At 41.5% G+C, this 16844-nt stretch overlaps 1 protein-coding gene across 1 annotated transcript in view; it reads right to left on the reverse strand.

Annotated features, from left to right (window-relative positions):
• Positions 1-16844, reverse strand: part of dcc (DCC netrin 1 receptor) — a 474778-nt gene that overhangs the window by 259195 nt on the left and 198739 nt on the right. Inside the window, exon 7 of the mRNA XM_030434685.1 lies at positions 12482-12602. Within this exon, the coding sequence (XP_030290545.1) occupies positions 12482-12602 (121 nt within the window). The remainder of the gene's footprint in view (positions 1-12481; positions 12603-16844) is intronic.

Raw genomic sequence — 16844 nt, forward strand, 5'->3', positions numbered from 1 at the left:
ACAAACAAGTAATATTTTCTTACACTCCCAAACACTTTATATGTATCTGTCATACTCTCTCTCGTTCTCTCTCTCTTTCTCTATGTCTCTGTGTCAAACACACACACACACACACTCATCTGGTCCTCACAGGATAGAGCATGGGAGAGAAGAGAAGTCTACCATCTCCATGGCAACAGACAGAGACTCCCACACCCCCACCCTCCTACACATACTCCTGTTGTAGAGTGTGTGTATGCGTGTGCAGACAGAGGGAGTTGAGGTGATGGAGTAAAAGCATTTCTCTGTGTGTAAGAGATAAGGTGTGTGTGTGTGTGTGTGTGTGATGGGTTTGCTAAGGTCAGACGCTCACTGTGGAATACAAATCTGTCATGGCTGACACACTTCCTCCTTTTCTTTCTTACTTGCCCTGCCCTTCGCTTGACCCTCCCATCTCTTACTCTCTTCTCTCTCTCTCTCTCTCTCTCTCTCTCTCTCTCTCTCTCTCTCTCTCTCTCTCTCTCTCTAGCTCTCTTGCCTTCCATCCTCTGTCTTTTCTTCTTCTTCCTCTTCTACTGAATTGTTTTAGGCAATTTCTTTTGATCTATTTTCCTCTCTCTTCTTCTCATTATTCTCTGTTCTTCCTCATCCATCCCAGTCCTGATCCTCCTTCTACCTCCTCTCTCCCAGCAGCCCAAAAATGATTGGGGATCTATCTCTTTCTGTCTTCTTCTCTTTTACCCTTTTTCCATTAGGGGCATTATAATAGATGAAGGAAAAGGGTTTGATTTCCACTGAGGATGAAAGGGACATATCCACTGACATTTCTAAGGCTACGTTCACACTGCAGGTCTTAATGCACAATTCCGATTTATTGCTTGAATCCGATTTTTTGTTTGGCTGTTCACATTATCTCTTTAAATGCGGCCTGTCTACGGATTGCTGTGTGAACAGCTCACGCTCCTGAAGTGACCCGCATGCGCAGTTGATCATTGATGACATCTCGCCACAGCGGTGTTTACGGAAGCGAACATGGCAACGGCAACCGGTAACGTGGGACTGTATGGCTTAATGCTAAAAACAGTGTGTGGCGGCAGCCGGCAAATTTGTGAGCGGGTGATATCACGAAGGAGGAAGAGGAGAAAGAAAATTCATATTTTAATGATGGCTCTATGTGGAGCAATAGCGGCAACATCCGTACAGAGGAGTATTTGGATGCGGCGTCGGAGCCAGGATAGGTGGGATCGGGATGTGGCTGGTTACACCGAGCAGGATTTCTTCCAGAACTTTAGAATGTCGAGGAATACCTTTCACCACATTTGTCAGCGCCTCTCCCCGAGACTTTCCAGACGAGACACGGCGTTCAGGAGATCCATCTCCTTGAGAAAGCGAGTCGGAGTGGGGCTATACTGGTTAGCAACCTGGGTTACCGCACCTTGGCCAACCTGTTTGGCATCGCGAAGTCCTCCGTTTGCGCTATTGTCTATGACTTCTGCAAAGCTGTGCATCATGTCCTCATGCCTGACTACATTAAACTACCCCAGGGTGACGATCTCCAGGAGGTGCTGCACTGCTCTCCTCCATGTTTGTTTTGATTAAGTTTGTGGCTCCCGCTCACTCCCGCCTGTGGCACACTTTTTTTTCAATCAACTTTATTTGTCATTCATCTACAAAACAGTGCAGCGCGGGTCAGAATGACGTCAAAGTCGCATTAAATGCGACCTGGCTGTTCAGATTGCGGTCGCATTCAAAAAAATCCGATACGTATCCGATTCAGTACCACATTTAAATGTGGCCTGAATCTGATTAGAAAATGTCAGATTCAATGCGACTTGTGCTGTTCACACTGTCAAAAGCAAATCAGATATGGGTCACATATGAGCGAAAAAATCGGATTCAGGTCACTTGTAACTGCAGTGTGAACGTAGCCTAAGTGAAAATCTATTGCACAACCAGATTTACGAATGTTTAAACTCAGTGTAAAGCATATTTAGCAATTTTATTTATTTAACACATTAAAGAGGTCATAAATGTATTTCCTTAAAGCATGTAAAAAGCCATTCAACCATTTATAATTTAATTTTGGCGCTAGGCTCACAAACTGTGTTTTAAAATTTCTGTGTTCAGGATGTAATGGGCGGGTCAGAAATCATGGCCGCGTTACGTAACACGGCTATGAATAGCTTATTTAAGTTTTCTACGGACGACAACATAGGGAAATGGTGGATCAATTTTGTCGAGAGGAGCTACTGTGGAGAATTCAATATCACCACCAACACTCGTCTCTGCAGTGTCCACTTTACCACCGATTGTTACAACAACCTTCACCAGGTAAAGTCAGGATATCTGAAGAGTCCATTGACGCTGGTCAGTGGGGCCGAACCGACCCCCTCCGTCCCCGGCTTGCATCCTCCCATCCCGCTGACAGCGGGTGCAACCATCGCGGTCACCGGCATTATGTACCTGCCACCGTCCCTCTCCGTCCCGCTGACAGCGGTTGCTACCATCATGGGCACCGGCATTATGTGCCTGCCACCGTCCCTCTCCGTCCCGCTGACAGCGGTTGCTACCATCATGGGCACCGGCATTATGTGCCCGCTACCAGCTTGCATCCTCCTGTCCCGCCGACAGCGAGTGCCACCTTCACGGCCACCGGCATTATGTGCCCGCCATCGACCCTCTCAGTCCCGCCAACAGCAGGTGCCACCGTCACGGCCACTGGCATTATGTGCCCACCACCAATCCTCTCAGTCCCGCACCGGCTTGCATCCTCCTGTCCTGCCGACAGTGGGTGCCACCATCACGGCCACCGGCATTATGTGCCCGCCATCGACCCTCTCAGTCCCGCCAACAGCAGGTGCCACCGTCACGGCCACTGGCATTATGTGCCCACCACCAATCCTCTCAGTCCCGCACCGGCTTGCATCCTCCTGTCCTGCCGACAGTGGGTGCCACCATCACGGCCACCGGCATTATGTGCCCGCCACTGGCTTGCATCCTCCTGTCCCACTGACAGCGTGTGCCACCATCACGGCCACCGGCATTATGTGCCCGCCCTCCACCTTCTCCGTCCCCCAGACAGCAGGTGCTCTTATCTCTGCCACCAGCATTACGTGCCCGCCACCGGCTTGCATCCTCCTGTCCCACCGACAGCGGTGCCACCATCATGGCCACCGGCATTATGTGCCCGCCACTGACCCTCTCCGTCTTGCTGACAGCGGATGCCACCGTCACGGCCACCGGCATTATGTGCCCGCTACCGGCTTGCATCCTCCCGTCCTGCCGACAGCGGGTGCCACCGTCACGGCCACTGGCATTATGTGCCCGCCACCGACCCTCTCAGTCCCGCCGACAGCAGGTGCTCTCATCTCCGAGAGTGTAAGTTTGTGCTTATGTTATAAATATTGTACATTTGGGCAATTAAATGCATTTTGCTGAAGGTGCAAATCCTGTAAGTGATTTTACATCATGCACCCTGTCATGCCCATGTAATGTTAGCAAATGTTACTGCATTTAATCATGACATGATTTTACCTTATTCCCTGAGTGGAGTCCATCTGAAAGCCCAATGATAATCCACAGGTAATATTTTATGTGCACCCATGTAGCTATGACAAGGAATTATATATAGACTGGGGTTTTACGTTTGTGTGTAATGTAAAACATGGACTGTGAGGAATGAGGCTGAGCAATATCAGTGTCCAGTTTCCATGATTTTGAGATTTAATTTTATATACTTAGCGATTTTTTTAAGCTTTCAAATTTGGCTCAGTGGTCAATGACACATGTTTCTGTGGTGTGACAAACTCATAACACAAATGTATTGCTGCTTTACACGGACTTTAACAAACAAATTCTGTCTGATTCATTTGGCTTCATTTCCATTATTCTGTGGCTGATTGGGTTCAATAGCATCTGTGATTTCCATCGCAACCTTGAGCCTGTCCCCCTAGGAAAGTCATCACATCATCATAAAACTACATCTGTTATTAGTGAAAGGACGAGAAGATAGCAGGCAATGCTGAAAAACTGAAATATAAACATATTTACGTTTGTTGTTAGGCAGTGGTCATAGTAATTATGAGGAGAGCAAAGTAGAAAATCAGATTATGTAGTATTATGAGTGACACTGTCCAAACATAGAGGGGTTGACTGGGACAAGCAACACAGGACTTTCACTCAGGATAACTGATTGTGTCCCATGCAAAACCAAGTCATCAGTGAGTTCTTTTAACTTACGTCACTTACATAACATATTAATTATATTACAGCTTATCAATTTAACCCAAACCATGATCTTTCACTAAACATAATCCTGTAGTAGCCATGTAACCTAACCCAGAGGTTTACTTGCCTGAACTTAGCCAAGTATTCTTGTTAGCTAAACCTAACCAAGCAGTTTTATTAGCTATCCCTAACCTAAACTTACTTGTTCTGTTCCTAAACCTAACCAAATCATATGTAGTGAGAGAGAGCAGCAACAAGAAACTCCCTGTGACTCCGTTTACATATAATTCCTTTGTCCCATTAATAAATGAGTAAGATCTCAAGTAGTAAATCTCCATAAAGATGCTGGAACTGACCAAGGAACTGGCAAGAACAGTGTTTTTCTTTGTAAAAATTGATCCATTATTCATTTTAACCTGTAGGTTCTCTTTTAAGAAAAAATATAACTGATCAGCAAACAATTCAATTTTCAGTTTTCAACATAACTCAATATAACCATTTCTTTGTATTAGATCAAGAAGCAAACAAACCAATCCAATCAAGTCCAACTGTTAAATCATCAGTTGGACAACAAAATGGTAAAATGACATGACAGGTGATAAATCAAATTAAAACAGGACAAGGTAGGACATTGAGCTGAACGAGCAAAACCACAGGAGAATGGTTTTCTGAGAGACAACAGAAGTCTAAAACATTCAGTAAGCTCCAATGAAAATACCATCATAGTCAGTGAAAGACAGCAGGCTGACAAGCTGCTGCAAATTAAACCAAAAGGTTGAACTACTCACAGAGGGAGAAAGAAAGGAAGGAAACAAGACAAAAAACTAATAAGGACAGACATTTGGACGGAACCATTAAAAAGCAAAGGACCCAATTAGAAAAAAGAGAAACAGAACATATGGTGTGGAATTCAACCAACTGGAGACCAAGAAACAAGACATGGACAAGAAAGACAGCGATGATGTAAACAAACACAAAGAAATAGTCGAAGAATAGAGGACAGAAATAAAAAGAGGAAGAGGCCACAGACAGACAGACAGACAGACACACACACACACACACACACACACATACTCCCACACGTTATGGTGCTGTACTCGTGCAGAATCTGTGACCAAATGTAAAAAAATATGTATCATCACATGTGTAAATCAGTATTAAAGGTAATCATTAGGGCTAGGACGATAAGCTTTTCTCCCGATTTGATTCTTTTACGATTTTTTGGGTGCAGATTCGATTTAAATTGCGATTCTTCGATATTGCCAATTTCCGTTATTTTTAGTTTGCTTTTATAACACCAGCCCATGTGAAAAAGTTGAATGTTGATGATGATGATGTCTACAGACTATATCAGGAGCCATATTTCCCCAAAAAATGCACATCACAAGCAAGTCAGTTTTTAAGATTTATTCAGCAGCAATATATTTGAACCATTTTCAAGTAAACTCCTACATTTGAACTTACACTCTCTTTTCAAAAGCCTGGACTGCATATGAAAAAGGTAAAAAACATAATAATAATAATAATAATAATAGTATATAAAAAATATATACTGTGAGCTCCAGCAACTTCTGTTTTTGCTCTAAAACATGAAGTGCTCTGGCACTTCTATGGAAAAATCCAGTCACATGCCGTATTCGTCCGAGTAATCTTGCTACAGCCAGCAGCTTTAGGGCACACTGAGGGGCCAGGTTGAGTGTATGCGCTTGACATGGAGAAAGGCCGGCTAACTGTGCGGCTAAATATTCCTGAATCTCGTATTCTCCACAACACTGTAAGGCCACAGGTCTTTGCAAATAAAGTCAGCAACTGATTTAGTTATGCGTTTGTTTTTTCAGAACTGCTGGGTAGTTTGTACAATGCTGCTTTGAGTGTCTGTTGGCTTGCTGCTTTGGATCGTTTGGCTATTAGCTCTGCATTTACCCCAGGATGGTGTCTTGCCAGGTTGGCAGTAAGGTTTGTCGTGTTTCTGCAGTATGCGGCATGTGCATTACAGAGTTTACAAATAGCTTTCGACATGTCCAGCACTCAAAGCAAATAATCCAAAATGTGTCCACACTTTTGTCCACACTTTTGACTTGGCTCTTTTTTGCAAGTAATCCGTGATTCTCCGCTTTCTATTTAAGTTTTTTCTGCAAACTGATATGACGTCACTTTACTAGATAGTTGAAGAAAAACAGTTTGGCCTCTGCTGGAAAAGAGCGGAAACTTCTTTCCACCCTGGCTTATAAACATAGACTAAAATGAAGCATTCACATTTGGAAAAATAATGGATTTTTGAACAAAAAAATCGTAAAATCGTAAAACAAAAAATCGTGATAGTTGTGTGAATCGATTTTTTCTCCCATCCCAGGTAGTCACACAATTTCCCACATTTTTGCCCTGGATTCATCCTAATCATCAGGAGGATGGGATGGAGAGGGGATACAAACAAAATACATTACAGAAGAATAAACTCAAGATTATGAGAGAGATGAGAGAGATGGATACTGCAGTGAAGAAGACAAAGATGAACAGATGAGAGAGACCAGGGGTTCCAGACAAGATGACATCAGATTAGTAGTCTCAGGTTTAAATCCTGATCCAGTTCCAGATCAGATATAGACCAGGATTTAAGGGAGACTGCACTGCAGAGCAGACAAGAGAGGACTGAGGGGAGTGTGAAACAGAAAGTGAGAGATGATGGGGAATTGTCTTTCAGTCCTGTATTCATACATGAACACACACACCACTTATACACACCATCTACTCGCCACTTCTCTGTCTCTCTAACACAAACAGATTTAATGCGAATTAAAACTAAACTGATGAAATATGTGCTTGCTAGTTAAAGTAACACTGTGCACCTTTTTTACCTTAAAAGAACATCCTCCAAATTATTCTGATGGTACAGTGTTTTGTATGGGATGAATGGTGTCTTTGTCTCAGCCCCCCTCCCCCCAATGTGTGACTTCAGTGAGAGGGAAGGGTCACAGCTCAAAGTGAAACTCTCGCCAAAATGCAACCAAGGCTTATTTGTGATTGAATATGAGTCAAACCTTTGGGTAAATGCATAATTATGACGAAAGAGGCACTAAGATGTCAGATGTCAGCAGTGGTGTTGCTAAGATGTCAGCAGTGGTGTTGCAGCACTCTGTGTGGGGTGCCAAAACTCCAGAATGAAAATGTAAATTCATGTATGTTTCTCCATAAGGACATGTTATGTTTGTTAATGTTTTGCAGTTATTAGCAGTAACTGACGTATAGATTCCACTCAATGGAATCTATACATCACTTAAGGTGTGTCAAAGTTGATTAAAGAAATATACAGAAATATGAGTGGGAATCCAGTGAGGGATTTATTGATTAGCAACAGGGAACAAAACAGAAAGACACACATCTGTTAAGTGCCAGGTTGTGGAGTCAAACAGGGTCACCACATGCATGCATTCACATTAATGACAATACTCAGCTACTCTGTGTGCGCTCAAGTAGGCTACCTTTGCATTTAGCATTTGTGTGTTTGTGTGTGTTTGAAGAGTTAGTCCAAGGATCAAGAGGCATGGCATTGTCAGGTCTAACAAGGTGGGATGCTGACAATCACACTCACAAATGTGCACACACACACACACACACACACACACACACACACACACACACACATTGTGATTTCACGTGGGAATGTCTGATTGGCCGCTGTGAGCCTGCTGGGATGCTCAGTTCACGTGGTGATGGTAACCAGGCGATAACACCAACAATCTGACCCTCTTAATGTCTGTGTGTGTGTCAGAGTGTGTGTGTCTTGCCATCTGTGCTGCTGGCTCAGGGGAGATAGACACACTGAACAGTGATTAAAGCAGAGACAAAGAAGAAGGAAAGAAAGGCCAAGTTTGATGAAGACTTCCCAGTGACAGCACTGATTAAACTTTCCTACAACATGTCTGTTCCAGTCGTTTGTCTTCCTCAGATGCCTTCATACCCAAAGTTGATCTTGTTTCAATACAGAACTGGAAAAATATATTGAATACCACATCTAACCAGTTTCGCCATTGTTAGTCACTGGCAATACCAGTTTATAACAATAGAAATAACATGGTATTTTGTGGCTACAAACACTGAAGCAGCATGTCCACAATTAGAAGTGGTGTAGGACTGTGTGTAAAACTGATTTACTGAGACACAGATAAACAGTTTATTCTACAGCTTTCATAGCTGTTGATAGGCGGAGCAGCCATCTTGGATTTTGAGGTGGGTGTCGTAGTGAGGTTAGACCAAGATGGAAATCTGACGTCAGGGGCTTTTCATTTGAAATTGCCCAAAGGGAATTCAGAAATTCAAGCTTCCTGGTACAAATGGAATGTACCATTAGCTAGTAGGTTAGCAAATACGTATGACTGTCCATCAGGTAGACAACTAATGTTGTTTTATTCAGCTAGTTCTATAGTTTGACCATCAGTTACTTACTTGGTTGGTTGGACTGTTGGTTGGTCGGACTGTCGGGTAGTTTAGTGTGTTTGTCAGTTTGCTAGATTATTAGCATACAATTTGGTTAGTTAAGTAGTTGGTCAGTTAGCTGTGTTAGTTGGTCATTTAGTTACACAGTCAGTCATACATCGATAGGCTAATCACTTAGCTAAGACATATATGTATATGGATATTCTTGAATGTGAACATGGATTATCAATTTTTCACAATAACAGAGTTCAGTTAGGGACTGAAAAATCCATGTTATGACCCCTTGAGTCTGTACTTGTTATGGATTTTTCAGTCCCTAACTGATAATTACCTACATGCCACATTCACCGTTCACCGTTCATTGACGGAGGCTGCCATGCAAGGCACCAACTGCTCATCAGGAACAATTTGAGTGCAATTTGGGTTTCAGTATCTTGCTCCCCTAGTTCCCAGACATGCAACTAGGGGGAGCCGGGATTCGAACTAGTGACCTTCCGATCACTAGACAACCCGCTCTACCCACTGAGCCACAGCTAAGTTTATTTATGTTAAATAAAAGTTAATATCATGTAATTTATGCACACCTGAGAGTATGAAGGGTTAAGATGTAGTGAACAAAGACAGATGAAGTTCACACAAGTGACTGTATGCTTTGCTGCCTAGCTTGCACTGTATGCCTCCACCCAACTGACGCAGTTTGCTGTCATGAGCAAGACGACTGCATGCAGTGCTTCTTCATCTGCCACCAACTGTATCAGAGCGTGTAGAAGATTATCTAAGTCAATGTTAGCAGTTGGCTTTGTATAATTCATAATCAACTGATATATTATCATAAACGGCAAATATACTGTATGTACCTGTACACAATGTCTTACTCTTTTTACACACACAAAACACAGACACTACTGTGAAGACAACAGCCTGCAGGACATCTGAGTCAGCACTGTACAAACACTGCATCTGAATGGACCAGCAGCTGTTTGTGTGCTTGTGAGTGTGTGTGTGTGTGTGTGTGTGTGTTTGTGTGTGTATGTGACAGATGACTAACTGAATTTTAACCCCAACACAAACAATAACACAACACAACAATCAATGACTTTGCCAAAACCATCAGCTCCTGCTGTTCTTTCAGCTGTGACTCAGTCTGAATGAGACACGAACAAGCTTTAGAACTGATCATCAGAACTGCGCATCAGAACTGAGCATCCTCCAGGGAATGCCTAGGGGAACCATTGCTCAGTCTCACAGTATTTAGCTTGATCTTATAACTCAGGTGGATTCAGCAACCATTTTGTGACGTCATTAATAATAAATACATGTGTGCAGTAAATCAGATATCAAAGAATGTGGAATTAATTCACATATGAAAAAAAGACTTTTCACCTTTCCATTCCATACTGACTATAAATGGCTTAACATATATGAGTGACTTACCTACCTTTAATTTGTGATTCCTAGAACATGTAATCAACACTACAATACGCTGAGAGATGTGACTTTAATTGCATTTTGACTTCCACAACTAGGAATTATGACAGTCATTTTCTAAAATGAGAGATGATAAATTATATGTAACTTGTGCAGTGCCCGTAAGAAAAATGTATTGCTATAAAAAAGTGGGAGGTTAAGTAGCTTTTTCATGGATGGCCAAATGAGGCTGTTTGAAGGTGGGACGTCAGGGATATTTAGGTTTGTTGAGAAATCCGATATTCCAGGGTATAATTGGCCGTTTTTGACTATTTTTGATTTTGCCATTACATTTCACCTTAAAAACTATTTACTTGGTGTCATTATTTTCAGCACAACCTCACGTGTGACTGTACAGTTATTTTTTTATTTTGACATAATGTATTAACACAATGGACCTAAAATCACAAAAAAACCCATAAAATCCAAGTAGAAAAAGTTAGATTTTTTTACTGTGAAAACCACAAATATGTTTAACCTTTATTATTTTTTTTTTACTTATAATGCAAATATAAATTGTTGTTTGCTAAATTTGTGCATACATTTAAAAAATGTACAAAGTTATATGCAACTATTTACATTTAAATGCAGGCAATGCTCAGGTCTGCCTGTGCTCCTTAAGAGCTGGACTGCCTGCTCCACATTCAGCTTCTCCTCATTGTTCTGTCTCATTAAACAAAAAACCGACTCCACTACACACTAAACACACTACATAACACACTAACTACACACTCCAAACATGCTAAATGTCACAAATCTCTCAACTCTCAATATCGCTGTCTACACACTGACCGTCGTTGCATGTCAATCATCCGCCTACGTCCCTCCCACAACTTACTGTTCCTCAACAGCCAAACTTGCTGCTTGGACACTTTTGTGACAAAAGCCCATTTTTACCGTTTCTTCCTGCACCAGACACAAAACAAACGTGACGGCAATGTTCGCGAAAAAGCGTGGAGGACATTATTTACTCTAGGTCCGGTTTTGGACGTGCCGATGCATCCGGTCCGTCGCCTCGGGAGGTGGGCCGTGTAGCTAGCCGCTAGCCGCCGCTAGAATCCACAGATTCCTATTCCACTTTGTTGTCCGCACGTCTCCGGATCTCCTCAGACCCGAACAGACTCGGTCTGGACCCGTTTAATCTCATTAATCCACATCAGTCAATTTAGATGCACAGAACAGAACAGAACGGGACCTAACCGCCGGCAAAATCCCGGTCCAGCTCGCGCCGCTGCAGGTATAAATCCGCTTGTTTCTTCAGGTATGTCGTGGGCTTGAGCTCTGCAGTGAATGGCTCTGGTGCGCACGTGGCCACGGTGTGCAGTGATTGTCTCTGGTGCGAACGTGACTGTGGTGGCTCCGGTGGACAGTGCTTGGCGGAATTTGTAAAGCATTTATGAAATAATTTATTCACGGTATCATTGCAGTCCAAGCAAATGCTTAGATGCACACCACTGAACCACGCAGCAGCCATGTTGAAAGTCTCAGGTCAGTGTGATCCTGATCCGCAGAGATATTTGACTAACAGAAACACACACACACACACACACACACACACACACACACACACACACACACACACAGACAGACAGAGATTCCTCGCTTTTATAGAGAGATGACATACTGATGTCATGGTAACTGAGTTTTATCTATTTGTGAATGCACATGAGTAAGCATCTTTTTCATTCAACTGAATAACTTAATCGCAATATTTTTTTTAAATGCATATGAACATATGAATTTGGACACATATTTCTTAATGTCTTTAATGAATACATTTGAGCAAAAACATGCAATTTCTGGTACTAGTTGTTTTTTGTTATAGCGTGTTTGTTCACCTCTGTTGTAGCTGACTGTTAATCATTAGAGGCACATTTTCAAATGATGTCGTTCAGTAAATTACATTTTCTTCTGTCAGTTATTGGTCTGATTGTTCATGTGCACTGAAACCTATTATTAAAATCAATATGTGCTTACATTTCTTTTATCTCTACTGTAACTGAACAGCTTAATTTCAGCCTGGTTTCTGTATTTAGAAGCAATGTTATTATTGCAAACTGTTCTTGCTGTCAGAACAAATATCTCAGCTTACACAATATAACAGGCAAACCATGACTTGAATAGAATTATGGATGCATGTTAACCCTCACCAACACCAGTTTAAAATCTGGTTTTCATGCTGGAAACAGGAACTAGTAATTCACCCAGCTCACTAATGTAACACAATAAAGTAAATACAGGAGTGTTTAGATGACAGAAATGGAGGCAACAGGTGATGACAGCAAGTTGTGTTTAGCCATAAGCCGCGGCAGGGACACGACATGTATCAACTGTGTGGGTGTGTGTGTGTATGTGTGTGTGCGTGTGTTCCTACCTGGCTCTCGGAGCAGCAGCTGAGCCATCGCCTGTGAGCTGCCGGCAGAGTTTTCAGCGACACACTGATAATATCCTTCATCTGACTTCACCAAACCCAAAATATGAAGGTTACTGCCATCCTGAAGAAACACACAAACAAGATGCTTGCATAGTTGATACAAGAAACCTTTCACAAACACAACAAGTTTGGCCTGTGTGAGTCCATTATACACAAGAGAAAAAACAAAACAGATGAGAGACAAGTGGAATATGTGTGTGAGTGTGTTATCTCTTTACAGTAGATTATGGGATCAGGGATTATGAATGATATGCAGATTATGAGATTATCTAAGTATGACAACAACGTCCATTTCTCCTTTTAACACAAACATGGTTTTTATTGGTTTATGGTTTTTATAGGAACCATGTTTAAAAAAAGACATGTTTCATGGTTTTTAATTAAAATGTCTTACTTTTTTGGATTAGTAATTATTAGTGTTTCACGTTACAACTGTATTTACTTTTTTTATTAATTAATTAATTAATTAATTAATTAATGATGACATTAATTTATTTATTATTTTTAGGGGCAGTACAAGTGACAATGTGAACATATCTATATCTATATCTATCTATATATATATATATATATATATATATATATATATATATATATATATATATATTATTTTTTTTTTGTTGTTGTTGTTGTTTTTTTTAATCCATGTGACACCGCTGATGCCAGACCTAACCCTCGTTACCATTGAAGTATGTCGAGTCTCAAATATCATTTGCAAGCCAAACACATGGCAGATGCAGAGAGGGTTTTTAGGGCTGCCAAAGTTAACGCGTTAATAACGCGTTAACGCAACATCCTCTTAATGCCGTTAATTTTTTTAACGCGCGATTAATGCTTGGTAACGCGCATTGTTTGATTAACGGCCATCGATGGCACCTGTAGTCTTGATCCAGAGGGTGGCAGAAGAATAAGAAAGGGAATCAGAAGAAGAAGAAGCAGGGTTGGCGGTTCGGGAAAAACAAGGTGGACTGAAAAGCGAAAGTGAAAGGAAATGGAGAAAGGACTTATGAACGGCAAATTCACTTCCAAAACACTGCCAGATGGTTCAGTTGATAGGACAGAAGTTATCTGCACGTACTGTCGACATGAAATGAGTTACCACTGAAGTACGTTGAGTCTAAAATATCATTTGCAAGCCAAACACTGAGCAGATGCAGAGAGCCCACCGCCCTCCCCTCGCCAAAAGCTGACATCACCATCTTTTGATCCCATTTAGGGTAAGGGGATATTTTTTTAGCCTTTTAGTTGAAGTGCATGATTTGAAGTGAATTAACATTTTAATAAAGCAAGCATATTTGCCCTTTCTTATGTTGTTAAAAGTATTAAGAACATGAAAAAACTACATTAAGGCTCATTTAGAACAGAAAAAAATTGCGATTAATTTGCGATTAATCGCGAGTTAACTATGGACAAAATGCGATTTATCGCAATTTTAAAAAATTAATCGTTTCACAGCCCTAATATATATATATATTTATATATATATATATATATATATATATATATATACATATATATATGTATATATATATATATATATATATATATATATATATATATATATATATATATATATATATATATATATACACCGTATTGTCCGAATATAGGACGACCCTGATTATAAGATGACCCCTCTTTTCAAGACTGATCTTCAAAAAGACTGATGACCAAAATTAGTTTCTCAATGACAAACTCACATACCCTCCTCTCAATCTCTTGGAAGCGCCCGCTTAGAGGACCACTATAAGCTTTTCTCTTACTGTTAGCATTTTCAGACGGTCTTTTTGGACCCGCCATCTTCGGACGTTACACTCCAAAACTCCGTAAGTTATACATATATACAAACATACATATAATCCCCCCCTACCCCCACCTCAGCGCCAGGGTTAGTGTTATGTTTCTTATTGTTAATGAGTTTGTTGGGGTTTCGTTGAAGGCTGATATATTGTTCTTGTATGTGGCTGCCATTTTTTTCTAATGAGATGAATTTGTTGAGGAGGTTTGTCCAGTGGTGGATGTAAAGTGATTTCTTTGATTTCCAGTTTAGATGGACTGTTTTCTTGGTGATAGTAAAAGATATGAGTAGCGGGTTTCTGTATTTGTTTGGGATGTCGGTATGTGTGGTGTCTCCTAGTAGGAAGAGGGATGGAGATGAAGGGAATCTGCAACCCAATATGCTCAAAGTGTCATTGCATTGTCACGGTTGTCCTAAAGGAGTGGCGTGGAGGTAATCATCAGTTTAACCAAAAGTGCATTGTGAACAGAGGTCTGTGTCAGATAAGTCCAATTTTTGCATTTTCTGTTGGGTGATGTGAGTTCTATGGATGGTTTTATACTGTATAATTTGTAAATTTGTGTTCTTTATCATAGAGAAGATATTTTTGCAGATTTGAGTCCAGAAGTCTGGATTGTGTTGATGGCCAGGTCATTTTCCCATTTTGAGATTGGGATTGTTATGTAGTCATCGGAGTTTGATAGAAGATTGTAGAATTTCGAAATTCATTGTTTTGAGTCTGCGATTGTCATGAATTCTTTGCCCGTTTTTGAGGGAGTTGGTTATTTTGATTTTAGATTTAATGATGGATTTAAGTTGCTGGTACTAAAAGAGCTGGCGTTTTCCAAGTCCATATTTGAAAGTATGTTGAAGTTTTAAAGATTTTCAAAAAATATTTTCAGGCGATGAACGTGAGTGATGCCTTTGTGTTTGCCATGTTGGAGAGTGCATGGGAGTGCTGCCAGATAAGAAGACTGGACTGTGCCAAAGGCGGGTTTGCCTACAGGATGTTAGTGATGAGTTAGTGATTCTGTTAGCTTTCAACCAAACTGACAGAGTTGTTGATATTACTGTATTTTGGAAGAGGTTGAGATTTTTAATGGAGTCAGGTAGGACAATTCAGATCTGAGATTGAGATATTTTTGCATTGGAAGTTTCTAGATCTATCCATGAGTTGTTGTGTTTGTGTTGTTGAGTCCATTTGACTATGCATTGCAATTGATTTGCTTAAAAATAAATAGTCAAATTTGGTGCTTCTAGTCCGCTTTGAAATGTTTTCTCCTGTAAAGCTGAGAGTGAGATTCTGGCTTTTTTATTGTGACTAGTGAGTGACTTTCTACGGAAGCCCTTAGGGTCAAGTGAGAATGTTTTTGTTTTTTTTGGCACTCCATTTTCTTAGTACTAATGTAACATGACTGTCATGTTTCTTTTGGCAAGGAATATGTTATACGGCTGATCTGCTGTTAGTGTCTCTGAAGGAATACTGTGTGTTATCTGTCTTCTTATCAATGGGTGTCTACAGTGAACGACTCACAGCCACAACTGAGAGGAAGACCACAAAAGTGCAAGTTTCTGAAAAAGCGTCCTTTAGCAGTGTGAGGAACGGTGAAAGTCCATGCAAGCATTACGCACAAGTGTATCTGTAGTATTTCTATGTTTATAGTGATCAAATTATGCACGGCTGGGGGGTCACGTGATGCTGCAACCCTGAGCAGTCGACCATTGCTGAGCTCCCGCTGTTACTGAGCTATATCTGTTTATTTACATAATATCAAAAAGTTACAACCACGCAAAAGTTTGCCAAACAACTTATCGGCAACATGCCTAACCCTAAAGCCGCCAAATCCGTGACGAACAAGCCTCTGGAAGACCAAGAAGTGAAGAAGAACGAGCTAGCTAGCAAGGAAGCTAACGCTACACCGCAAGGGACACCTGCTGTTGACGCTGAGGCCCTCGCCAGAGGTATTTCTCAGAGTGTTATTGAGAAAATATCCGCTATGATGGAGAACAAATTTGAAGAGCTCTCAACCACGCTGAACAGTATTACAACACAGCTGGAGTCCAACACAAAGTGCATCACGGAAGCTGAGAGCCTTGTATCAGCAGCGGAGGATAACGTGACGGCCATGGGGTCCAGGTAGACTGACTTGGAGACCAAAGTGCGGGTCCTGACGGAGAGGAGCATTGATATGGAGGGACGTAGCCACAGAGACAATATTGTAATTTATAACCTCAAAGAAAATGCAGAGGGCCGACAGCCTGTTAAGTTTTTTGAGAGCTGGATACCCACTCTACTAGACCTGGAGACCAAGCGGGGCATCATTAAAGTTGACCGTGCTCATAGGACCCTCGGTCCCCCAAAACCCAACCGGCCCCGCGCAGTGGTTATCAAGCTGCACAACTCGAGGGACAAGCTGAAGATTCTCGCTGCGGCCAAGGAGAAAGGACCGCTGTCACATGAGGGGCACACAATATTCATCCAACAGGATTATGCAGTTGGTGTCAAAGAAATGCGACGTGCGTTTA

This window comes from Sparus aurata, chromosome 12, assembly GCF_900880675.1.
Source record: "Sparus aurata chromosome 12, fSpaAur1.1, whole genome shotgun sequence".
Taxonomy (NCBI): domain Eukaryota; kingdom Metazoa; phylum Chordata; class Actinopteri; order Spariformes; family Sparidae; genus Sparus; species Sparus aurata.